The sequence below is a fragment of the Chelonus insularis genome, unplaced genomic scaffold, assembly GCF_013357705.1.
Source record: "Chelonus insularis isolate UGA/USDA-ARS -01 unplaced genomic scaffold, ASM1335770v1 contig_130_pilon, whole genome shotgun sequence".
NCBI classification, from domain to species: domain Eukaryota; kingdom Metazoa; phylum Arthropoda; class Insecta; order Hymenoptera; family Braconidae; genus Chelonus; species Chelonus insularis.
The window spans coordinates 915,365-939,713 of NW_023276371.1; the positions used below are offsets into that span (position 1 = coordinate 915,365).

A 24,349-nucleotide genomic window follows, 5' to 3' on the forward strand; every position below is an offset into this window, starting at 1 on the left:
ACGCCGGTCGCGACAAAAACGGAATACATATCTTGATTAAGTGACTTTCGAGGCGTGACCATATCCGGTTTTGATGGCGCGAATTTCTAAATTAAGATTAAATATAATTATCTATAAATTATATTCAGATTATTTACAGTTAAAGATAATTCATTAAAAAAATATCAACTTTTTTAGCTTCATAAGTTTTTTTTATTACAGATAATATTTTTTATTGATAGCATGTAAGAAAATGTGGATTAAAATTTTTCTCATTATTCTACAGTCGATAAGAATGGATAAAGGAGAAAGGAATGACGATGATGTTTTCATTTGAGTCTATCGAGTCATTGTCCATCACCAGCCTTCACTCCACGTATTGCAACAGAACAGTTATGGCCTATCCATTTTTAAGAAACTATTAAGAATTTGGACTAGAATGTAGTCACAATAACATTAGTTACTTTCAATATTTTAAATTCACAATCTGCTGCAGTGTCAGTGACTGTGAATTATTCATGTAAAAGTTAAAAAAAACTTGAATTTCATTATCTGTTTCTAATTTTTATAATCAGTTCGTAAATGGTGAAAGTTTTTGATGACGTTAAAGTTCGTTTATTATCGAGATAGGTCATTTTCTATTTCTATAAAGGATATTTAATTGTTTTTTTATATATTTGAATTATATTTTATATTATACCAACAATGTCTGAGCAAAATGATGATTCAGTTGTTGACGTAATAAAAGTTGGATCAAGGAAAAGTGAAGTAAGTGGAAATTAGTAATTATTTCTTCAAGAATACATTAGTGTATAATTGTTATTAATTAATTTTTTTTTATTCTCCTACTATCACCGTATTTATAAATCATATCTTACTACGAATTATATTTTTAAACGTTACAATAATATTCACAAGTATATTTTAACTTATGTCGATTATGATTTAATGATTGAATATAATTTTTCTAGTTGGCTTTAATCCAAACCAATCATGTAATAAGTTGTTTAAAAGACTTGTATCCAAAAAATAAATTTGAAATTGGTAAGTAAAAGTTAAATCTAATTATAAAAAAAATATATTCAAATTGACTTCAGTACATATTGATTTGAAACTTTCTCATTGCAGTTACAATGAATACAAAAGGAGATAAAATTTTAGATATTTCATTACCTAAAATTGGTGAAAAAGCTTTGTTTACCCAAGAACTAGAGTTAGCACTTGAGAATAAATATGTCGATTTTGTAGTACATTCACTTAAAGACTTACCAACAACGCTGCCATTAGGTATGGTCTTAGGTGCAATTATGAAGTAAGTTTCATTTTCTCTTTGTTCTTTTAATCATGTATTTGAATTAAAAATTTAATTAATTTCAATTGTGATTGTATTTTTTTGAATAATAAGGAGAGAAGATCCTAGAGATGCAGTTATTATGTCCAAAAAAATGAAAGGTCAAACATTAAAAACGTTACCCGAAGGAAGTGTAATTGGAACAAGTTCTCTGAGACGGTCAGCACAGCTTGCACGAAATATGCCTCATCTTAAAATCCAAAGTATACGAGGCAATTTAAATACTAGATTAAAAAAATTAGATGATGAAGATGGGCCATTTGCTGCAATTATTTTAGCTGTAGCTGGAATTAAAAGAATGGGATGGGAAGATCGTATAAGTGAATATGTAGAATTAACTGATGATGAAGGTTTATATGCAGTTGGTCAAGGTGCTTTGGGAATAGAATGCCGTGAAGCTGATTGGAAAATTTTATCACTTTTGGAGCCACTCACTGATGTTGACACAACTCTACGGTGCGTTTGTGAGCGTTCTTTTCTTAAAACTCTAGGTGGTGGATGTTCGGCACCTGTAGCTGTTTCTTCTTCGTTAGTTGAAAAAAATCTAACTATTACTGGAGCAGTTTGGTCACTTGATGGTCAAACTCTTATTAAAGATAAAATGACTACTAAACTGTATTTACCAGACAATGATAGTAATGAACCTCCCAAAAAATGTCCTTATCGAGAACCACGTCTCTACTGTAGTGTAGTTCCAGGGAATATTAGTGATATGAGTCTTCTGGGTGCCGAAAAACTTGGTAAAGCTGTTGCCAATAGTTTAATTGAAAAAGATGCTTTGAAAGTAATGTCTAAAGCGAGAAATGAAATTTTAAATTCATAGTTTATGGATAATAATGACTGGGTTATAGAAATAATAATGTAAATTATTTTTGAAAAACACAATCTACTTGATAATATTCATTTTTGAATTGTATATTAAAATTATTTAGTTTAATTGACGAAAAACAAATAATTTTCTTCCAAGTATTTCATTGTAAACAATTTATAGTTGTTATTGTTATTATTATTTCAACTGTTGCTACTAAATGTTGGTAAATTTTCATGATGTACAGAAAGAATAAATTTATATTTATATGAACATGATTTTGTGCATTCTAATTATTGTTAATAAAAAAAAACTTATAGATCATAAATGCTGTAAATTATTTTTAGTTTTTTAATAATGGTAATGTTTTCAACATCTTATTCATTTCAAAATAGAGCAAATTATTCGACATCTTCATCAGCCATTGTTGTTTGTGATACAAGCCTCTGAAATGATAAAAAAATTTTTAATATTTAATTTATTATTATTTAGGACTTAAATTTTTAGAAATATTTAAAAAAAAAAGCTAGTACCTGCCCAACTGCAGGTAATCTTTGCAATAACAAATGGAAAACTTCAGGTGGTAATGTTTTTTGAAGGACTCTTAAAAGCTCTTGTGGTTGTCCACATACAGCTACAGCATTAGCCAAATGCTCAATTCCTCCCTCTAAATCACCACCAGCAAGCAACTCTTCACCAAGTTGAACTTCTTGTAAGAAGAATTTTTGTACAATTTCTGGATCTTTTAAATCAGGAATCTGAGATCCAGCTTTTTGAGCTTGTTTCCTGGCACGTCTTCCTAAATAAAAAAATATGATTTATTGGAGAAACCAGAAAAATTAAAACTAAAAATAAATTCTTTACCATAGAAGTATTTTGTATGAATAATTTATCATAAAATATAGAAAATAATGCTATACAATTATTTTTACAAAATATTCCTTACGTTCACGAAGTTTTTTTTTAAAATCCGGATCATTTCGTCGTTTTTTATCAAAGTAATAGCAATAACCAACAAATAGTCCAGCAATTCCAACCGCAATGCCTACTGCAGCCTTTGAAATCATAGTCATTTTATATCGTAACTTGAATTATCAAAAAAATTCAATACATCCACATTGCCAAAAATGCGAATCTTAAATAAGAATAATTATATTAATTAAAATTAACAATTTTAGAACGTGCTACAGCTTCTCCAAAGAAGCCGAAAAGCACACTAATTCAAGGAAGAGTGAAATATAACGAGCACAATGGAGCAATGAAATAAAATCTCAAGCAATCCAAAAGGTTTAGAGACGGAAAATTAGATAAATGTTATGCATGTGTGTCGACACATACACTAAAGATAAGGTCTGAATATGTCGACTGAGTAATGGAAAATTACCAACTTTTCCATTTGCAACTATTTTAACGGTTAATTAACCGACTATGAATCATCAAAATGGCTGCCACCGCGAATATTCAAAAATCAAATGAATTAAAATTAAAAATCTAATAATATAATAATTTAATGATAAGAGAAACAATGAATAATTTTTTATAATTAAATTCATTATAAATTAGTCTTTTTTGTTTGTCCCTTTCTTTCTATTATAACCTCCATCAGTAATGTGTATTGAAGGTTAGATCTTCAACCAATCCAGCGTGGCTCAACGAACTCTGTTTTTCTTTTAGGTTATGAAAGAGTCACATGTGTATACAACTTGTCACTCAACAAACTAACAGCAATATTACTAATTATTTATAATAATGCCTTCAAAAAAAGGGTAAGTTTTTATAAATTATTGATTTATTAAATTGAAATAATTTATTGTAATAATAATGCTTATTCTAAATGTATTTGTTTTAGAATGAAAAGAAATAAACGGGATGATGAGGATGATGTTATTACTAAGTATGATGAAAATGATATAACAAGTAGTGATGATGAATTATCAGATTCCGAAAAAAAATTACTTGAAAAAGTTAGACAAAAACGTATTCCAACAAATTATGATAGTGAGGATGAAGTTTATGGATTAAATATGGAAGATGATGATGATGCTGATGCTGATGATGATGATGATGATGATGATGATGATGAAAAAAATTCAATGGAATCTGATATTGAACATCCAGAAGATGATGATCTGCCAGATGAAAGAGCTTGGGGTAAAAAGAAGAAAGCATATTATTACACCGATTATGTTGATCCTGATTATGCTACTTCAAACCAAAAGGACATGGCAGCGGCTGAGGAAGAAGAACGTGAGGCTATTAATATTCAGAAAAGATTAGCTGAACAATTGGATGATGCAGATTTTGGCTTTGAATTGATCCAAGATTCAACTAAAAAAGAAACAGATGAATCCGAAGATGTGGTTAAAATGGATTTGAGCAAGATGAGTTTAAACCAAAAACTTCGCTTCTTTGAGAAAGAAAATCCTGAATTCAAACCTGTGGTAACAGATTTAAAAGGTAAATACATATTTGTATACTTATTTTTTCACTTATATATTCAATTATTTAATAAATATTTTTTATTATTATTCTTTCAGATCGTCTAAAAGAAATAAAGGATATTATTTTACCTTTCTTCAATTTTATAAAAGATTTAAATATTGAAAATTGTCCAACAGTTAATTATATGCAAACAAAGTATCAATTAACATTAAATTATTGTATTAATGTATCATTTTATTTAATGCTTAAATCAAAAAGAATATCGGTTGCTGGACATCCAGTTATTAAACGACTAGCACAATATCGTCAATTATTGAATCAACTTGATGAAGGACAAGGTGATCTTCTAACTGAAGTGTCACAACTCTTAAATGCACATAAGAATCAACAGCCTATCTACAAAACTGCAGACAATACTGAAATCCAAAATTCTATCCTAAAACGACCATTAGTTGATGAAGACAATAACATTAATCGCAAAAAGAAGAAAAAAGTAGTAATATCTGAAATTGTAGATGAATTATCTGATGATCTTGATTTGGATGTTAATAAGCATGACGACAATAGTGATGATGAAGCTGAAGAAGATGAAAAAGAAGACTTAAGTTTATCAGAAGAAATACCCCCTGAGGAAAAACGTCCCATCACCTATGAGATAGCGAAGAACAAAGGCTTAACTCCATATCGTAAAAAGGAATTGCGTAATCCACGCGTTAAGCATAGACTCAAGTATCGCAAAGCAATAATTCGTAGAAAAGGAGCAGTAAGAGAAGTCAGGAAGGAAATTAATAAATATTCAGGTGAAATGTCTGGTATCAAGGCTAGTGTAAAGAAGGGTATTAAATTGAAATAATTTGTATATTGTAACAAGTTTGTATTACAAAATAAATTATCCTAAAATTGAAATAAGTGTTGTTTTTTATTTGAAAATATGTAAGAAACAATCTAGTCTATAAAGTAACAAACTTAGAAAATAATAGATTTTAACTTTAACATAACATTAATTATGTTTGAAAATACAATGGCAATCCTGGTACATTGAACATTGTCTTAGGAATAAACGGTTTTGTTGCAGAAATGATCCTAAAAATGTATTTAAAAAAGTTAATTAGGATTCTATTTTGGCTAAAATGTCAGATTCACGGTAAAGATGAAATTCTTTATCTTCTTCTAACTGAACTTTGGTACCACCATATTCTGGAAGTAAAACAGTGTCTCCAACTTTTACGCTCATGGGCACATGATTTCCTTGCTGTAAAAAAGTAAAATAAAATTATTTTTACAGTGAAATTGGAAAATAGAGCAGTTGAATAAGGCTATGAGGAATGGAGTTATTTATTTGGAGCAAACTTAAATTAATGGAGTAAAAATTTTTAAAGATAATCACCATTAATAAATCAAGAAACTTTACCTCATTTCTAGACCCAGGTCCAGTAGCTACAACTGTACCTCTGAGAACTTTTTGTTGAGCTTTTTCTGGAATAACAATTCCACCTTTCGTTTTTGTGATAGCTTCTGCTTTCTGTACAAGCACTCGATCTAACAATGGAATCAATCTTTTAGCTGCTGCTGCCTGTAATAATAAATCAAATTAATTATTATAAATTGTCGAAGATGTTTATCACTAATCATTCTTCAGATGCAATACTACGAAATTTTTCTATCAATCAATATTTTTTTGAATTATCAATTGTGAATGATGATGAATGAAAGATATAATTAAATACTAGTTAATTATAATTATTAATGTCAGTCAATCAATTACTTACCATTGTCAATTAATTGTCAGTAATAAAATGCGTACTATTGGAGATCTAACCGGTAACCACGCGAACACGTTGTCTGAAGTAACCTAACTCTGCTTGTGCACTCCCATCTCCCTTGGATTTTCTGGAAGCTTCCAACTTTTTGAGTGCTGTTCAATGAAAGCTGATTGGTTACTTGGTCAAGATTGCGTCATAAATGGTAAAGTACTTTCTAGAACTTTAATGATTTTTAAGGAATTTATTAATAACAATGACATTTAGTTATTATAAAAAATATTAAAAAATATAAAAATAAAAGTTACACCTTTTTTCATTCAATGTTAGCTCTTACTTAAACAATAATCTTATGAATGAATTGAAAATGTTGTAAGTTAATGTTAGGTAATATTCTAAAGAGGGGATGAATCGTCCATGTGATACTACCAAGGTTCGTATTATTCTCATTCTGTGAGAAAAGCAACGTGCACGAAACGTATTATTGCAATTATTCAACAAATCTTCTCAATTTTATTCAAAAGCATCTATAATCTACATAACAAAGGTAAATTTTTTTATTATCAAGATTGAAATAATAAAAATTTGTAATTTTTTCTTGCTATTAAGCTATAAGTACAGTATTAATAAAAATAATTGAACTGTGCCGGCTTAGCGTGTTACTTCGTTGATACCTTTTTGAAAGGATCATTGAATTAAATAGTAATACTGAATGATTTATTCTGATATATTATTCAATTATTCAATGTAATTATGTAGTTGCTTTATCGAGATGCTGTGAATTATTCATGTTAAGCTTGATTCCATGCGGCTATTATACATAACCATACTTTCTTTATCTTTCGTATTTTTAATCATGATGATAAAAAAAATTAAATTAACCATTTTATCTTGTACTTTTAGATGTACAGATTACCGAAAATGTTACGCACTGTAGCATCAAAGCAAATGCAGCTACAAGGAAGATTTTATGCTAAAGATGTACGTTTTGGTCCAGACGTAAGAGCTCTAATGTTGCAAGGAGTTGACGTTCTTGCTGATGCTGTAGCTGTTACAATGGGGCCTAAAGGTCGTAATGTTATAATCGAGCAAAGTTGGGGTAGTCCAAAGATCACTAAGGATGGAGTAACTGTTGCTAAGGCCATTGAATTAAAAGATAAATTCCAAAATATTGGTGCCAAGCTTGTACAAGATGTAGCTAATAATACAAATGAAGAAGCTGGTGATGGAACTACCACTGCAACAGTTTTAGCTAGAGCAATAGCTAAGGAAGGTTTTGAAAAAATTAGCAAAGGAGCTAATCCAGTTGAAATTAGACGTGGAGTTATGTTGGCTGTTGACACAATTAAAGATGAATTGAAAAAATTGAGTAAAACTGTTACAACACCTGAAGAAATTGCTCAAGTTGCTACAATTTCAGCTAACGGAGACACTGCTGTAGGTCAACTTATTTCAGATGCAATGAAGAAAGTAGGAAAAGAAGGTGTAATTACTGTCAAAGATGGCAAAACTCTCAATGATGAACTTGAAGTTATTGAAGGAATGAAATTCGATCGTGGTTATATTTCTCCTTACTTTATTAATTCAACAAAGGGTGCAAAGGTTGAATTTCAAGATGCATTAGTTCTTTTCAGTGAAAAGAAAATTTCCTCTATTCAAAGTATTGTTCCAGCTTTAGAATTAGCTAACTCTATGCGTAAAGCTTTGGTTATTATTGCTGAAGATATTGATGGAGAAGCACTTACTACACTCGTTTTCAATAGACTTAAAATAGGTCTTCAAATAGCTGCTGTCAAAGCACCTGGTTTTGGAGATAATCGTAAAGCAACTCTTCAAGATATGGCAATTGCGACAGGTGGAATTGTTTTTGGAGACGAAGCTAATTTAGTTAAAATTGAAGATGTTACAGCTAGTGATTTGGGACAAGTAGGCGAAATTATTATTACCAAAGAAGATACTCTTATTTTGAAGGGTAAAGGTAATAAGGCAGATATTGACAAGAGAGCTGAATTACTCAGAGATCAAATTGCTGAGACCACATCTGAATATGAAAAGGAAAAACTTCAAGAACGGCTTGCTCGACTATCAGCTGGTGTTGCAGTTTTGAGAGTTGGAGGAAGCAGTGAGGTTGAAGTTAATGAAAAGAAGGATCGTGTCCATGATGCTTTGAATGCAACACGTGCAGCTGTTGAGGAAGGCATTGTTCCTGGAGGTATTTATCATTTACATATTTTATTATCTTCAAATAAATTATAAATATACGTATGACAAAATATTATATTTTTAATTTTTCAGGTGGAACTGCTCTTTTGAGATGTGCACCAGCTCTCAAAAATATCAAACCAAGTAACAGTGATCAAGCTACCGGTATTCAAATAGTTGAAAATGCTTTACGTCAACCGTGTCATCAAATTGCATCTAATGCAGGTGTTGATGCAAGTCTTGTTGTCGCTAAAGTGATGGAAGGTAAACTTGGTTATGATGCGATGAACAATGAATATGTTGATATGATTGAAAAAGGTATCATAGATCCAACAAAAGTTGTTCGTACTGCACTTACTGATGCAGCTGGAGTAGCATCACTATTAACAACAGCAGAAGCTGTAGTTACCGAAATTCCTAAAGAAGAATCAGCAAATCCAATGGCTGGTATGGGAGGTATGGGTGGTATGGGTGGAATGGGTGGTATGGGAATGTAAAATAAAAAATGACCGTCTTCAGAGACTGAGTGTGATTCTGGGATAGAACTTTATAAATAACAGGATCCATATTTATTTTATCTATACAACGATTCTGATAGAAAATCACAACTTAGCTGTATAATTAGATTTTAATTATTTTCACGTATCTTTTCAAATAGTAATATAAGTTATTACAATGCTTCACTTAAAATGAACAACAAAATATGTATCAGTTCCTGTTATTTAAAGTTTTGTATAAATAGAGATTACCTCTTTGAAGCCATGCCACTCTTAAGAAACCGTTGAACATTGACATTTAGAGTTAATCTTACATTAAGATTGAATAAATCATTTTAATATGTAATTTACCATGATGGAAAAAGCTGCCTTTTAACATCTTTTTCGTAATTCAGAATTTCAGACATGATATGAATGTTTTGTACATGAGAATGAGGAATGTAAGCACAAGAAGCTGAATTGTTTATTTTATACGTTAAGGTTATAAAAATTCATATGAGCCATATTTTTCTTGTAAGAATTTCCATTTTTCTTGCATTTAAATCTGTTATTTTGTTATTAAAAAAAAATATTCCTAAGAATTGTAATGTAAAAATGTTAATTCGTTCGTACTATAGTGTTCAGAACATTTTTTTATGAAGAAAACAACTGTTTATTTTTCATTCTTAGTATAAATAAAAATTAAATTTAAACTACATTTATCTGCTTAATATTTAATCTTTATTTTATAATATTTTATCATTATCAGTATTCATTAAAAAAAGTACTTAGAACATAATGTATAGCTTGAAAAAGTATTTACATAAGACACGTTATATTATTTGTTATGAATTGAGTAAATTAACCATGAAAAATGCCATGACAGTAAATTTTGTTTTTGAAAAATTGTTAGAAAATTAAAAAAAAAAAACATTCAAGCTTATACACGTTATGTTCCAATTTTTTCTATTTCTTCAGCATCTTCAGCATCCAAATAATGTATTTTTTTACCAAAATGTTTTTCAATATCTTGACATAATTTCATCGAGTGTGGTGAATCAATTAAATTTATAGCAATTCCAGATTTTCCAAATCGACCAGTTCTTCCTATCCTATGTAAATATGTTTCACAGTCAGCTTCTCGATTTTGGTTAATAGGAAGATCAAAGTTGACAACTATCGTTACTTGTGCGACATCAATACCTAATTAACAAATACAATTATAACTATAGAACCTTTAATTACTTACTATTCAAAAAATTATTTTATATTCACCTCTAGCTAAAACATTAGTCGTTATCAGAACTTTCTCCATTCCAGCTCTAAATCTATCCAAAACTGCAATTCTTTGCTCAACATTCAAGTCACCAGATAATACTCCTACAGTATGTCCATCTTGAGTCATTTTTTCTGCTAGCCAACTCGCCGTTTTTCGAGTCTATAAAATTATTAATAAAATTAAAAATCATATACTCATTGAAACGCATTCATTCATGTATATAAAATAGAAACGTACATGACAAAAGATTATAGCTTGTCCAATGCTAATCACACCATAGATATTGCAAATAGCAGTATATTTTTCTTCAGGATTTTTGCATCGAACATAATATTGTTTAATATTATCTAAACTTTCTTCTTCCTTCATCAATCGTATTATCAAAGGATTACTAACGATTAATTCAGCGAATTTCATCAGATCTGGTTCATATGTTGCAGAGAAAAACATCATTTGACATGATGACTTAGGAAGCATCCTGTAATACAGAAAAAATTGTATTAATAAATAGCTTTACATTTACACATCAAATAAGTTACTTACTTGTGAATACGGATGCACTGATCTTGATGGCCTTGCGTTGCTATCATAACATCGGCTTCGTCTAATACAAATACAGAAATTTTACTTAGGTCGAAAAATCGAAATTTCAGCGACCAGTCCAAAACTTTGCCAGGTGTACCGATAATAATATGATCTGTGATTACTGTACCACGAGGAACTGAAAGATAAAATATTTATCATTAACTGATTCAAAACATTATTTAGAAATAAAGAAAAATCTATTTACTTTCTTCTCCTCTTACTGCATATTTAATTTTTATTTCCGGACAAAATTGAGACATTTTAGCAGCGACTTCACCAGTTTGTATTGCTAATTCATAAGTTGGCGATAAGCAAAGCACTTGAGGATAATGCTTATCCACATCTACTCTACTGAGCATAGCGAGAACAAATGCTGCTGTTTTGCCTGTACCAGATTGAGACTGAGCAATCATATTTTGTGGTCTGAAAAATGAAATTTAATCTTTATTAATCGCACGATAGTGAAACAGTAATTATCTAAACAAGATTAAACTTACGGATCAGCTAGAAGGGTAGGTAAAGCTGTTTCTTGAATTTTCGATGGTGCATTAAAACCCATTGCATATACGCCTTTTAATAATTCTGGTTTACTAATGTGAAAAATATATAATAATTAAGAATAAAATAACTGAATTTCACATGCAGAACTTGTAAAAGTATTGAAAAACATACAGATGAAGTGCCTCAAAGGTTTTTACACTATATAAAGGTGAAGATGGATCTTTACGTTGTATTTCTAAATCTTTTGTTGTTTCAACAAGACCTTTTCTAATTATTTTTTGAAGTAAAGATCTCTCTGCCGGTGAAATTGGCCCATCAACACCGTCATCGTCGTTGTTGGGATTTGCATTATTGAGGGTTAAACTTGTAACCTATAAAAATTATTTATTACTTTAATGTTCAATAATAAATATAACATTTCATTTAAATGATGAAGCATCATCAGGACCATATACTGATTACGTATCATGCACAGTCAGTTAAGTTTTGTCAAGGGTTTCCTAACAAATATGTAAATACTACAAAGAAACATAATACAGTGATAATTAAATCATTTTTAAGAGATCTAATGGCATTCTGTATTTGTCTTAATAAAAGACAAACGATTTTTAGGTTAGGTACGTCATTGATGCTAAGTAAACTTACACTTTTTGAAAGCTGTTCTTGTTCAGTTACTTTTGCCCAATCGACTTGTGCAGATGCCATTATTTGCTAGTCACACTGCAAAATAAATGTTCAATTATATAATCATTTTTCCAGTAAATTTTAAACAATTATAAAACGCGACAATCAAATTCTTACCGTTCAAGTACAAGAATCAAGTTGGATCAAATCAAGTTATAAAGAAAAGTGACATCTGCAAATGTATTACAGATACTATTGTTCTTCAGTGTGTGTATACATATAGTAAATGCTGTGTAAAAACGGACGAGTTTTATTGAGAAAGAAAAATAAACATATATCTATCAAATAGTTTTGCATAAAAATAGTAACAAATTTATTCATTTTTTTTCATAGTTTATAATTTGAATAAAAATATGGTCAGTATGAATAAGTTATTAAAAAAAGCTTCTAGGAAAGGATTTCTAGGAAAGTTAAAATATTAAATTCTTAGACTAAAAACCCGCCAATTCAAAGCTACATCTTGTTTGTTTGTTTGTATTTTCAAATAATCAAATATCGAAGAATTCTTAAACTATTCACTTTAAATATACATAATTTTTAATCATACAATACGCTGTATTTATAAATTTTTTACATATTATATACATATATACTTTAATATGCTCCATTTCATGCCAAAATGCATTATATATATATACAAATTAATGGATTTTTTTTTTAAATTCTAGCGATTAAATACACTGCAAAATTAGTAAGAGAATATTCTTATAATAACGTATATTAATGCATGTATTTTTTAATAACTAAGAAAAAAATATATTGTTCTTGTATAAGACAAAAATAATTACTATTTTTTAATAGTAACATTTGTGGATTGATTAAGATTAGTTTGAGAAACAAGTCGTACATTTATCATTGATAAATCAATCATCTTCCGTTCGTACTTTTTCTGAAATACCATTGCTGCTGAGTGTGTTTTGAAAACTATCGTTGCCGTACTATCACCCATTGTTATACTCTAAAGAAATATATTAAAATCATTATTTATATTTCAATTATTTAATTAATTTTATTTTATTACCTCAATTTTTCCAATTCCTACACACATTCGACGGATTCGTGCTTCAGTAGTACTAGCAGCTAAGTTTTCAACAATGACAGTATTGAGTTTAGAATTATTCTGTACAACAATCCTTTGATTATTCTGACTAGTTGAAATAATTTTTTTAGGATTAGTTGAGTTTTCGTTGCTCACAATAACTTTACGAAGAGTCTTAGCAACTTCTTTTACAACATTCTTGGAACTACTATTTGCTGTACTCTTTGAAATAATTGTTGTTTTATTCGGTACATTTTGTAATGAATTTTGTGATTTAGATGATGGAGATTTCTGAAGATTTGTATTAGTTTTAGAAATTGTAACTATTCGTTGTGTATTTGATAAAGGTTTCTGAATAACAACTCGACGATTACTTGATTGTTGAGCAAATGACTTTTTTTGTCCTTCAAGTTGATTATTATTCATTAATTCTTCATTTTTCTTATCTTTATCTGTTGTAAGAATTGTACGGACAATTCTAGTAACTTTTTCTCCATCCTATAACAAAATTATTTATTTTAACTTACTAAGCTTAAGGAAACAAAAAAACTAAATAGATAAAAAAAATAATGTATTTTAATCAAAATAAAAAGAATACAGGAAACATGTTATTTATTCAGCAATCATATTAAAATGATTTTTTTTTCGTGTAAAAATTCTGTATAAATTTTCTATCAATTAATTAAAAAACCCATTGTTTCTCTTTATCATCAAAATATAGTAAAAATTAAAACAGTTTATGAATTAAGATAATACTATTCATAAAATCGTAGTATTTAAATATTGAATCAGTCATAATTTATTATTGTTTGGATAAACAAAATAAAAGTTATTCAAGTCTCTACCTCGGTAATGAGTGCACTACTTGAACAAGTCTTTCCACGAGCAGTTGTTGTTTGGCTGGTTTTTTCTATTGTTGCATCTTTATTTCCACAACTAGTAGTTAATTTATTATTTTGTTGAGTATCTGTAATGATATTATTTTTAGTAAATTAATAACTCATATGAATACAATTGTGTCATTACAATTATTAATATAATCCATACCAGCAACAACTTTTTGATCTTTCGAATCTTCTATCTGTTTTCCCATAGCAGCTTGTTTTCGCCTATTTTCTTTTTCTTGTAAAATCTTTTCCCGAAGGCGTTTTTGTTCCTCAAGTTTTCTCTGATATTCTTTCATTTCTGGATCTAATTCTTCTTCCTGTAAATTCAATAAAGTAAATATAATAACTGATAGCTTTACAAAAAAAATATTTGACGATTATCCTCCACCCACCACTGTATTTTTTGAGTGTTCATTTGATGCAGTTTTTGTCGAATCATCTGGGTGATTTCTACTACCAAGTTTACTTCGTTTAGGGCTAACATCTTTAGATGATTTATCAACTGGTTCAGGGCTACGTTTTTGTACTGTTCTTGCTGATGATCTACTTGAAGAACTTGATGGTTTATAATCATCATAAGAATCATTATGATAAGAATTACTCGATTGATGTGATCGAGATTTTTGTGAGTATTCTCTCGACCGCGACGGTGGTGGACTTCGATCTCGATATTTTTGATCCTAAAAAAACAAATATTGTAAATAAATTTCTTTATCACTATAATAATTACCACAATAAAAAGTGAAAAAAATAAAAACCTCATGATAATTGTCTCGACTATCAGATTTATATTTACTATCGTAATCTTTGTAGCCACTCTCTCGAGAATAATTACTATCTCCTAATAAGGATTTCAATGAAGGACTAAGACTTCTTGGTTTTGATGTTTTATTTTCTTGCCAAACATCGGAGAAATAAGCATAAGGATCCTAAAAATTAAAAATATAAAATTATTATATACATTTTAGGTAAAAATAATAATTTATTGCAATTATAATTCATTAAACTTACATCATTTTTGGTTTGCGAATAATTATTTTGATAATCTTGATTTATAGATGGATTATTAGATGGTTGATTATACATGTTTTGATTTTGATAAGACGTTGAAGGATGCGCGAACTGTTCATTAGGAATTTGGGGTGTACCATTCCATGATGATCGGCCTAGAGATATACGACGTAAGTATTTGGAGTCTTTAGATCATCATAATTAAATTCGGAAAAAAGAGAATATTTACCATCAGGAGGCTGTGGGTTACCTCTAAAGTGAGGATTAATAAGAATTTTATGGCCTTGTGGGAGCGGTGGACCGGAAACCGTTGGTACTTGAGGTTGAATTCCAGCTGGTACAGGATTATTAAATTGAGTCGGCGGATTGTTAAATGGTGGACGCACATTATACATATTGGCCCCTTCAAATCGAGGACCTTGAAATGGCACACGGTTTTCAAAATTCGGTTGAGTGTTCGCTGGTGCATTTGAATGATTAGGCATTGGTGGTCCATGATTTGGTCCTGATGGACGAGAATAATTCGGTGGCATCAATCCATTCGGGCGATCTTGTGGGTGTCCTGGATGGCCTGAATGCATGGGTGGACCTTGAGCTCTAGGAGGATGACCACTAGGTAAATGCGGACCCAACCCAAGAAGCGATGATCCACTCTGGGCTCCTGAGATTAATGGCTCATGGTTATTAGATGGCATTATACCTTCTGGACCATGAGGTAGCCGTGGAGGTTGAAAGTGAGGTGGTTGCGATTGTATAAATGCAGGCTGATTAGGTGGAGTATGAAATCTAGGTCCAGGAGCTCTTGGCCTAAAGTCCATTCTAGGATTTGACATTCTTGAACCTTGAGCAACTCCTGGGAATTGATTGAATAATACTTGAACTCCTGGCTCATTAAAATGCTGTCCTATTGGTCGCGGAGGGCCCTGAGAGAATTGCTGAAAGCGAGGTGGAGGCGGAGGTGGAACTGGATGTCCCTGTGGATACATTATTGGTAAATTGATCATATTTGGTGGTCCATTTGGAAATAGTGGTGGACGTGTCTCAGCTACAAGAGGTCTAAATTGTGGATTTTGTTCTTCGTAAGCAGGACCTCTGCCACTGAATCTGTTAGAATAACAATGAGTAAAAATAACTTTGAATGTGTCATTTATCAAAACTATTTCATTCATAAAAAATATTAATAAAAATAGAATGAAATATGTATCAATCAATATAATTTAAACATACCTTGGATTGTAATTAGTTTGAACACTAAATCTACCACCTCGTGCTCTAGAGGCTCGACCTCGTCCTCGACCTCTGAATGCAGGTCGTACTTGTTCTGCAGTGACCACGTTCTCCAACGAGTCCGGAATCTTGTTGTTCATCTTTGGTGAAATTATTGTCCTTTCATTTTGAAACCGATTTCTCCTTTCCGTGGCTTCTTCAGGATCGTCATCCTCCATTTTATCTCCTTTAGGGATAATGCGTTGAACATTCTTCTGTAATTTTTCACGCAAATCTCCAGTTGCTAATGGATTCTTAACATTCGCTTCTAAATTAGCAGGATTATTTTGAAATCGTTGAGTATGATCTTCTTTATACTGTTCATGTTCTTCTTGTTCATAATAATTATAATGACAATTGGTATTTGGATCATTATAACAATGATTTTGATTATAGTTATCAGTTTGATTTCTAAACTCAACATTTTCTTCTTCGCCATCTAAATCATCAAGTGCATCCGTGACTCCTAAATCCAGTACGTCATCGGTTTCCTCTTCTCCCTTATAGCTATTCTGCTGCTCGAGAATTAAATTGCCAAATATTTGAAATAAAACATTTGCTTCTTGATTTAATTTTTTGTGATATGTCTTTACATTATTTAATCTATTATTATTATTAACATTTATGCTTAATAATAATGTGAAATATATATCTATCAATAAATATAACTGTATAAAAATATCCGATATTTATCGACATTTAAAAATGACTAACACACATCATGTATTAAAAGACAACAGTAATAATTTTCTGAATTGCTAATTTGTTTTTTCTTCTATATAACATATATTTTAAAAATTTTTCTATCAATTTTAAGAAATAATTATATTATAATCAAAAGGGATTAAGATGAGATAATGTTGTTATCTATTTATGTTATTTTGTCTTTTATGAAAATTTAATAAACATTTTTATTTTATATTTATAAGAAAATCAGTTAAACGTTTTCGAAATATTGTAATTATAAAAAATTACTTCCATTTTTTTTATAGAAAATACAGCAGTCAGTTTCGCATAATCGCACATAGTAGCATAAAGTATATAATGTATTTAATAATTCAAAACAAACACATAATATAATTAATTTAACATTGAAGTTTAATAAACTTTGAAACCAATCTAATATTAATGTGTTATACTTTATACTACTGTATATAGAAAATTTTCGATTACATCAGTTTAAAACATACATTTTAAGATCGCGCCCGTATTTAACAGAATAAGAGAGATTATTTATAAGATAGATATGGCATTGGAAAGCTTAGAATGCTTATTTTAAAATCTTAAATAATAATAATACAATAAGTTCATATCGCTATTTTAAATACAGCCGACAGAGGAAAAGAAAGTAAGAATAGTATTGATATTGATTATATGTGAATGTATTTATGAGATATTTTTACTCTTTTCCCCTGTTAGATTTTTCATTTTATAGAAAGTTTTTTTGTCTATTGACATTTTGAACAGATTTATGGTCATTGTCGGAATGTTATTCAAAGATTTGGAATGAAACATTATTGTGTAAAAATCACTCTTTCATTATTGAACTTTTTTTTGGCGTTTTTATCTATTTTATAATATTTTTTGTTCTAGTATTCTCTTTAAAATTTCTTTGAGTTGTTCTTTTGGTATGGTTGAACTTGTTGGTAATTTCATTTAGAACGGCTTTAATTAAAAATTGTAGCTCTTTACAATGGCATATATTTAATATAAATAAAAGGATTTATTTATAATATTTTTAAGTTGTGACGATATTGTTGAATAACGTTATTTTAGGTTGACAGAACGAGACCAATTTGATTTTCATTATAATTATTAATAAATATTCATCAATAATAATAATACACCCATTCATGCTAATACTGTTCGGAAGATATATCCTAGCTAATATACAAATGATTTCGCTTGCAGTTTCATATTTTTTATAAAAATTTCACGATTGACACAAAAATTTTACAATAAAAAAAAGGGAATTTTCATTGTCAAGGCGAAAATCATCATTTTTGGATAAACTTTTTAAATCATAACTTAATATCATGATTAAAAAGTAGCTGTAATACTGTAAATGCTTATAGAAATTATATATATATTTAATCATTTGGCATTTATAATCCTTTGATTATGGGCATTTAAAATTTCTAGCTCACCCTATCAATATCACAGTCATCTGCCAGAAGTGCCTCTTCCTCATCATTACCAAGGTCATATTCTTCATCCCCAAGATCTTCATCCAGTAAAGTATCGTCTCTATATAAACAACAAAGACAGCAACTCTAATAAGTTAGATAAATTTAGTTAATAAATTGAAAAAACACTGTGCAATTTTATCATATTGTTACAAGTGAACATTCTAACCTTTAGTATTGATACCTTGTTATAAATATTTGCCTCAAAACATTACAATGCAAAATAAAATAATAAAGTAATGATGGGATATTTTTCTTTATAAATGTATTTAAACTATTTATTAGCTTTAGAGATTTTTGATAAAATTATAGTACTTACTGGTCTGACATTATATTCGTTTATTCCGAGAGCTATGAACACTCAAAAATGCTCCAAACCCTGAATCGATTATTACGAAAACAGCGAGAAAGCTCTTGCACGACAAAGAAGTTATGCAAGAGCCATCTAATCGATGTTGTGATTTGTGAATTAAAATATAAACTAAAACAATGGCGGTAATTTTCAAAATACTTTGATATTATTTAATTATTAAAAATGGTTTATTAATGAAAATAAATTAAATATTTTTATATTACATTTATTTTTATAAAATAATGATTATTTATAATTAATTTGTTTCAACTAAGCGATGAGAAAATAAATAATTCACATATACCAATTACAATATTTTTGAAGGCAGTTTGTAATCTTAGTAATTTTAAAATAGATTAAAAATAACAATACTATAAATGTAAATGTATATTGTATCTAAACTAATTATTTGTAAACTCGTTATCTTAAAATAACAAAAAGAATTAATTTTAAATTTTTATATGAAAACATTTACATTTGGCAGTGCAAAATAATCAAATACTCAATGAATTTCTCACAAATTATCAAATGTTTACATGAATAGTGAGTATATAATTTAAAATAATAATTGATTATTTAAAGATCAGTTTTCACGAATTAAATATTCAAACATACTATTTTTTACCTCAATAAATTGATTTGTCATTATCTATGCCTTATTGTACTATTTAAATGATCATTATGCATAGTAAAATATCTAAGATGATAATTCTACATACGTATTTATCTAAAAAACATATTGTATTTTTTGAATGTTAATATTCATAGCTCCAACTCTAAAACTTGGTCTTCGCTTCATTTGTACATTAATATATTTTCTTCGATAAATTTAATTATTCATACTGTAATTGTTGTTATTCACATATATACAATATGGTAACAACATTAATAAAATACGAGCGAAGAAGTATGGTTTCAGTCAAGATTGTGAAACTAAAATTTTCTAACAAATTTAATATCGGTTATAAAGCTAGCCATGGATGATTACGAATTGATTCACGGCTTCGATCACCATAATCATAAGTTAATTCAACTCCAACGGGAATGTCCTCCTTTGCGGTTAGCACTAAATGAGGAATACCTTCAACTTCAACAACTCTAGCTATCAAATTTCCATTCCGGCTATGATTAACAAGTCTACCCAACTTATCAGATTCTGCTGTTGCATCAACACTGCAATTAAAAAAACAAATTATTTGCAATTAAATTAAAATTAATTAATGAAAATGAATATCAGGTAAATAGTTACCAATATTGTTGATTACGATGTTGAAAATAATACATGTAACAGCCAGTATTTTGATCTTTAGCATATTCAGCTTCACGTTTTTTAGCAGTCGTTTGATCGATTAACTCTCCAATATATTCAACTACGAATTCTCCTTTACAAAATTCTCTGGTAGTTACCACTCCTCGTCCTTTACCAACAAAATGTCTAACCTCTAGACCATCTTCTGTTTGACTCAATACCTTCATTGCAATTAATCGTTGCTTTTCTTCAAGCACAGTCTTTTTAGATTTACGAATACTCCGACGTACTGGAAAATACTCAGTTACTTTGTGATTGGCATTTACTATTTCAGAATCTGTCGGTTTATTTTTTGGAGAATGGAACTTTAATTTAGCTCGGCTTCGTCCAGCATTTTTTTTTCCAACTGGTTTTATTGCATTCACCGATTCAGGAATTTTTATATCATCTGTATTATGAACGAAAGCTTTATCGGTGTCATCAATCTGGATATTTGGCATATTTATTCGATGTGGAGTAGATGAATTTTGACATGGTACAGCTACTGGTGTTTCTAATAATTTAAAAAAGATAATTTAATACAAAATACTTTACATAAATAAATTTAAATATTAATTAAACTCTCATTACCATCGGTTTTAAAGAGTTCTTTAATTGAAACAATATCTTCTAATTCCGATTTGATATTTTCTTCATTCTTCAATAATACTTGATCTGCAGAAATGCAATTTGATAATGAACTTGCTTTAGACATATTGGCATCAACATCTTCAACCTGTCGTTACAAATTAAAAAATAATTTATCTTAATACAAATAATGATAAAATAAAATAGTTTTTATCATTAGAGATAATATGTTCGATTACCTTCAATGGAAAATATGATGCAATAGAAACAGATGATTTTGAGTTTGTTACTCGATTTCTAGTTTTTATTCCACTTTTTTTTTCATCAATTGGATTTTTTTCTAATTTTATTTCTTTTTTAAATGGTGAAATAATTAAATCATTAGCTTCAGTTGATGATTGTTTAGCCGTGACAGTATTTGTTACGACTGGCGCACGCTTTCGCCTTCCTGTAATTAAACATCATTAGAAAATATAACCTGATTAGAAAAATAAACTTAAATTAAAGTTTTAAATAATCTAATTTAAATAATTCAAATCATACCTTTTACCATTATGAATATTTTTTATTGTCACAAAATAGAAAGATAGTATTTTAATTTATATTACAGCCAAATGTGTTTGAGAAAAATTTATGATGAATGTATTGTAATGTTAAATTAGTTTAGAATTGAACTATATAGGCTTATACTGTAATTTGGAGTAATAAATTATTTTCAAAAGAATATTGGATCATTATGCTGACATAAACAACAATTTTTAATAAAAAATCTGTATGAATACTTAAGTATAATTGATCTTTCTCTATGCTATAAGTTAACTTTAAATTTAATAAAAATTTATTTCACACTCGGCAGTAGTCATGAGCGCGTTTTTTTAGTTTATACTCTCAAAAGTAGATACATGTATTACACTAGTGCATTCGAATATTCAAAAAAATATCTGTTGAAACGATTTTTTATTATATTCCTAGATGAAACTCAACAACAGATAACAAAAGCTCTAATTTTTATTTATTAAACTACACACTATTGATATTAATTATTTAAAATTGACTAATAATTTAATAAATTTTTCCTAAGTTTACAAAATTTAATATTGCCTAGCCATCTTTTTACTTTACTTCACAAATTGTAGTCAAATTCGTAAAGTGATATAGTGATTGATCACTCAACAAGTGACCTCTCGAGCACTCAACCAAAATTACTTTTTCAACATTCTTGACAGATAAATTTCCAAGTATTAAAAGAGATAATACATATTTCTCGTCATCATCACGATAACATTTATACATACGTATTAGTTTATTATTATTAATAACGATAATAATTGAAAAATAATTTATTTTGCGATATTTTATTTATTTAGAAGAAAATGGCGAAAAGTAATGATGCTACAGATTGGGAAGGTAAATAAGCAACAACAATAATGATTATTCATATTTTAGACATTTATTGGAATTAGCGTATATGTAATAAATGAAATTATTTTTTTACAGAACTTCGAAAACAGGCAAGACATTTGGAAAATGACGTTGATGCTAAATTAGTAGCTTATAGTAAACTCGGTCTAAATAGTGGGCCCAGTCGATCAGAAGTTGAAACTGTTCCACTTCTTGATGAGGATCATGTTTTTGAAAATATGACATCAGAAATTGAATCTTTATTAGCCAAGGTGATCAACTCAGTTAAATTATTGTTAAAAATTTTTTACAAACATAAATTAAATTAATCAAATCTTGTTTCTATTAGCTAATGGATGTGAATGAAAGAATGAGTAGTATTCAACCTAATGGAGCAGCAATGCTACATACAATGCAAAGACATAAAGAAATTTTGAAGGATTATAAATTGGAATTTAATAAAATCCAGAATAATTTCGCTAGCCGAAAAGATAGAGAAGATTTATTAGGAAGTGTACGCAAAGAGATTGAGTAAGTCTTGATATTAATAAAAAATATCGTGATTATGAATGAACATAATGAATAATTTTGTTTTAATAATATTTCACTTTTTTACTAGTAGTTACAAAAATGCAAGTGGTTTGAATCGAAGAGACATGTATTTAAAGGAAAATCAGCACATACACAAGTAAGTATTTAATTGAACACGAAAGTATCATAAATGAGGACTACTTAAATAAAAAAATAATATATTTTATTTCAGTTCTGACCGGCTAATTAATGACCAAATAAGTATTGCAATGGAAACACGAGATCATTTAGTAACACAAAGACAGACTTTTAAAAAAATCCAAACCCGATTCAATGATCTTTCTAATCGATTTCCCTTGGTTAATAGTTTAGTACAAAGGATAAACTTACGTAAAAGACGAGATTCATTGATTCTTGGACTTCTGATCGGATTTTGCACTTTTTTGATGCTTCTTTATGCTTTTCATTAAATATTCATCATTTTAATTTTTAAAGTAAGATTTTTAAACTTATTCTAACAATTTAAGTGAAATTTTCTAGCAACAAAAGTAAAATTTTCAATGCTGTGCTCTTTTTAAATATCATGTTAAAAGGCTGTGAAGGATTCAGCTGATTATCAATAAAAATGAAGTAAATAAAATGAAGGAGAAACATAAGCACAGAATACGACTGTACATATATTTTATACGATAATATTTAAATATTTAATAAAAGATTTAGTGTGTAATAATTAAATAAAACAGATTATCGTAATAATTAACAGTTGTAAATTAGAAATGTATAATATTCTTTTTTAGATTTGATTTTTGAATGGAATATCTAATACTTTTGGTAACATGATAAATTGAAAAGCAGTGCAATTAAGGATATTAGCTAGATAATATATTAGCTTGACATTTTACGAATACATTTATACATGTATACAGTATACACACATACATTGTATATATGTATAATATTAATTTTCTTTATTATATTATTAATATGCTATATAAGAATTGATGGATGAGGATAATTGAATCTTAATAAAGCGTGTGTACAATTAATGTTTTGTTTTGTAATATCAGATATGTAATATGTCCTGATAATTATTACTATCTTTTCACATTTTTTTATTTTTATTGAATGACAACGAAATAGTATGATTTATTAATATATCAATCTATGATATTTCTATAAAGAAAAGTAAATAAATACTTGCGTTTATGAGTAAATGAATATTATTTTTAGGAATTTCTATTTTTAAATTCCTCGTATACATTTTAAAAAACTCCATTTAATTATTGAACATGTATTTGTTTTATAATTATTATTTATATTAAAATTATAACTTACATTGGGACAATTGATCAAATAATAAGACAAATACGCATAAATGTAGAGTGTACCATTATACTATTGAATTAATTTTTCGATATAAATATATTATGTAATATAATTGAATCTAATCACTAAAAATGTTTGTAATTATAGTAATATGAGGTTACTAAAACTGATTTAATTACTATTTTAATTAATTTTTTTGTAACTTCTCATAATAATAAACTAATAATAAGGGTAAATGCTAATTTTTAATTAGCAGTTTTTGCAGCCAAAAGACTGTTTATTATTGAATAAAAATGTCACGAAATACTATTATTACTATCACCAGTCAGGCAAAAATGGAATTTTTCGAATAAAAAAAAATAGACAAAAAAATCAACAAAAAAAAGCCTCTTCATAAATTTCATTAA

The 24,349-nt window shown here is 28.5% G+C and overlaps 9 protein-coding genes across 11 annotated transcripts; 4 read left to right on the forward strand and 5 right to left on the reverse strand.

Annotated features, from left to right (window-relative positions):
- The first annotated feature begins 291 nt into the window (after positions 1-291).
- On the forward strand, positions 292-2,267 carry l(3)02640 (porphobilinogen deaminase-like protein l(3)02640). The gene is made up of 4 exons (XM_035091220.1): positions 292-747; positions 951-1,023; positions 1,108-1,291; positions 1,385-2,267. The coding sequence occupies exons 1-4, from the start codon at positions 685-687 to the stop codon at positions 2,151-2,153; spliced, it is 1,089 nt and encodes a 362-aa protein (XP_034947111.1). The 5' UTR covers positions 292-684; the 3' UTR covers positions 2,154-2,267.
- Positions 2,268-2,466: 199 nt separating this feature from the next.
- On the reverse strand, positions 2,467-3,471 carry LOC118071813 (mitochondrial import receptor subunit TOM20 homolog B-like). Its single transcript, XM_035091232.1, has 3 exons — positions 3,085-3,471; positions 2,672-2,937; positions 2,467-2,584 (listed from the first exon to the last, which is right to left on the reverse strand). The coding sequence occupies exons 1-3, from the start codon at positions 3,209-3,211 to the stop codon at positions 2,540-2,542; spliced, it is 438 nt and encodes a 145-aa protein (XP_034947123.1). The 5' UTR covers positions 3,212-3,471; the 3' UTR covers positions 2,467-2,539.
- Positions 3,472-3,817: 346 nt separating this feature from the next.
- Sas10 (UTP3 small subunit processome component Sas10) lies at positions 3,818-5,486 on the forward strand. Its single transcript, XM_035091696.1, has 3 exons — positions 3,818-3,904; positions 3,988-4,595; positions 4,676-5,486. The coding sequence occupies exons 1-3, from the start codon at positions 3,888-3,890 to the stop codon at positions 5,431-5,433; spliced, it is 1,383 nt and encodes a 460-aa protein (XP_034947587.1). The 5' UTR covers positions 3,818-3,887; the 3' UTR covers positions 5,434-5,486.
- Positions 5,481-6,773, reverse strand: LOC118072094 (10 kDa heat shock protein, mitochondrial). Its single transcript, XM_035091708.1, has 4 exons — positions 6,651-6,773; positions 6,350-6,563; positions 5,992-6,153; positions 5,481-5,832 (listed from the first exon to the last, which is right to left on the reverse strand). Exons 2-4 carry the CDS (start codon positions 6,350-6,352, stop codon positions 5,689-5,691), a joined length of 309 nt encoding a protein of 102 aa, XP_034947599.1. The 5' UTR covers positions 6,353-6,563; positions 6,651-6,773; the 3' UTR covers positions 5,481-5,688.
- LOC118072070 (heat shock protein 60A-like) lies at positions 6,431-9,730 on the forward strand. The gene is made up of 4 exons (XM_035091671.1): positions 6,431-6,545; positions 6,728-6,887; positions 7,244-8,552; positions 8,636-9,730. Exons 3-4 carry the CDS (start codon positions 7,244-7,246, stop codon positions 9,037-9,039), a joined length of 1,713 nt encoding a protein of 570 aa, XP_034947562.1. The 5' UTR covers positions 6,431-6,545; positions 6,728-6,887; the 3' UTR covers positions 9,040-9,730.
- Positions 9,731-9,746: 16 nt separating this feature from the next.
- Positions 9,747-12,308, reverse strand: Dbp80 (putative ATP-dependent RNA helicase Dbp80). The gene is made up of 9 exons (XM_035091684.1): positions 12,185-12,308; positions 12,029-12,103; positions 11,555-11,754; positions 11,380-11,472; positions 11,088-11,305; positions 10,841-11,018; positions 10,535-10,775; positions 10,294-10,456; positions 9,747-10,221 (listed from the first exon to the last, which is right to left on the reverse strand). Exons 2-9 carry the CDS (start codon positions 12,086-12,088, stop codon positions 9,968-9,970), a joined length of 1,407 nt encoding a protein of 468 aa, XP_034947575.1. The 5' UTR covers positions 12,089-12,103; positions 12,185-12,308; the 3' UTR covers positions 9,747-9,967.
- Positions 12,309-12,675: 367 nt separating this feature from the next.
- LOC118071133 (RNA-binding protein 33-like) lies at positions 12,676-18,870 on the reverse strand. The gene is made up of 11 exons (XM_035090113.1): positions 18,776-18,870; positions 18,418-18,517; positions 16,232-16,785; positions 15,234-16,108; positions 15,005-15,159; positions 14,752-14,922; positions 14,386-14,673; positions 14,154-14,310; positions 13,952-14,073; positions 13,089-13,604; positions 12,676-13,025 (listed from the first exon to the last, which is right to left on the reverse strand). Exons 1-11 carry the CDS (start codon positions 18,784-18,786, stop codon positions 12,855-12,857), a joined length of 3,120 nt encoding a protein of 1,039 aa, XP_034946004.1. The 5' UTR covers positions 18,787-18,870; the 3' UTR covers positions 12,676-12,854.
- A 418-nt stretch (positions 18,871-19,288) lies between these two features.
- Positions 19,289-21,858, reverse strand: Set8 (SET domain containing 8). Its single transcript, XM_035091553.1, has 6 exons — positions 21,467-21,858; positions 21,228-21,373; positions 20,924-21,132; positions 20,688-20,832; positions 20,058-20,610; positions 19,289-19,981 (listed from the first exon to the last, which is right to left on the reverse strand). The coding sequence occupies exons 2-6, from the start codon at positions 21,235-21,237 to the stop codon at positions 19,771-19,773; spliced, it is 1,128 nt and encodes a 375-aa protein (XP_034947444.1). The 5' UTR covers positions 21,238-21,373; positions 21,467-21,858; the 3' UTR covers positions 19,289-19,770.
- A 37-nt stretch (positions 21,859-21,895) lies between these two features.
- On the forward strand, positions 21,896-23,740 carry Gos28 (golgi SNAP receptor complex member Gos28). 3 transcript variants are annotated; one of them, XM_035091573.1, is made up of 6 exons: positions 21,902-22,091; positions 22,182-22,357; positions 22,435-22,616; positions 22,705-22,773; positions 22,849-23,110; positions 23,414-23,740. In XM_035091573.1, exons 1-5 carry the CDS (start codon positions 22,058-22,060, stop codon positions 23,084-23,086), a joined length of 699 nt encoding a protein of 232 aa, XP_034947464.1. In that variant the 5' UTR covers positions 21,902-22,057; the 3' UTR covers positions 23,087-23,110; positions 23,414-23,740. The 3 variants fall into 3 exon arrangements, with proteins under 3 accessions (XP_034947474.1, XP_034947464.1, XP_034947457.1); XM_035091583.1 differs by lacking the exon at positions 23,414-23,740 and having other exon boundaries at positions 21,896-22,091; positions 22,708-22,773; positions 22,849-23,346; XM_035091566.1 differs by lacking the exon at positions 23,414-23,740 and having other exon boundaries at positions 21,903-22,091; positions 22,849-23,346.
- The last annotated feature ends 609 nt before the right edge of the window (positions 23,741-24,349 follow it).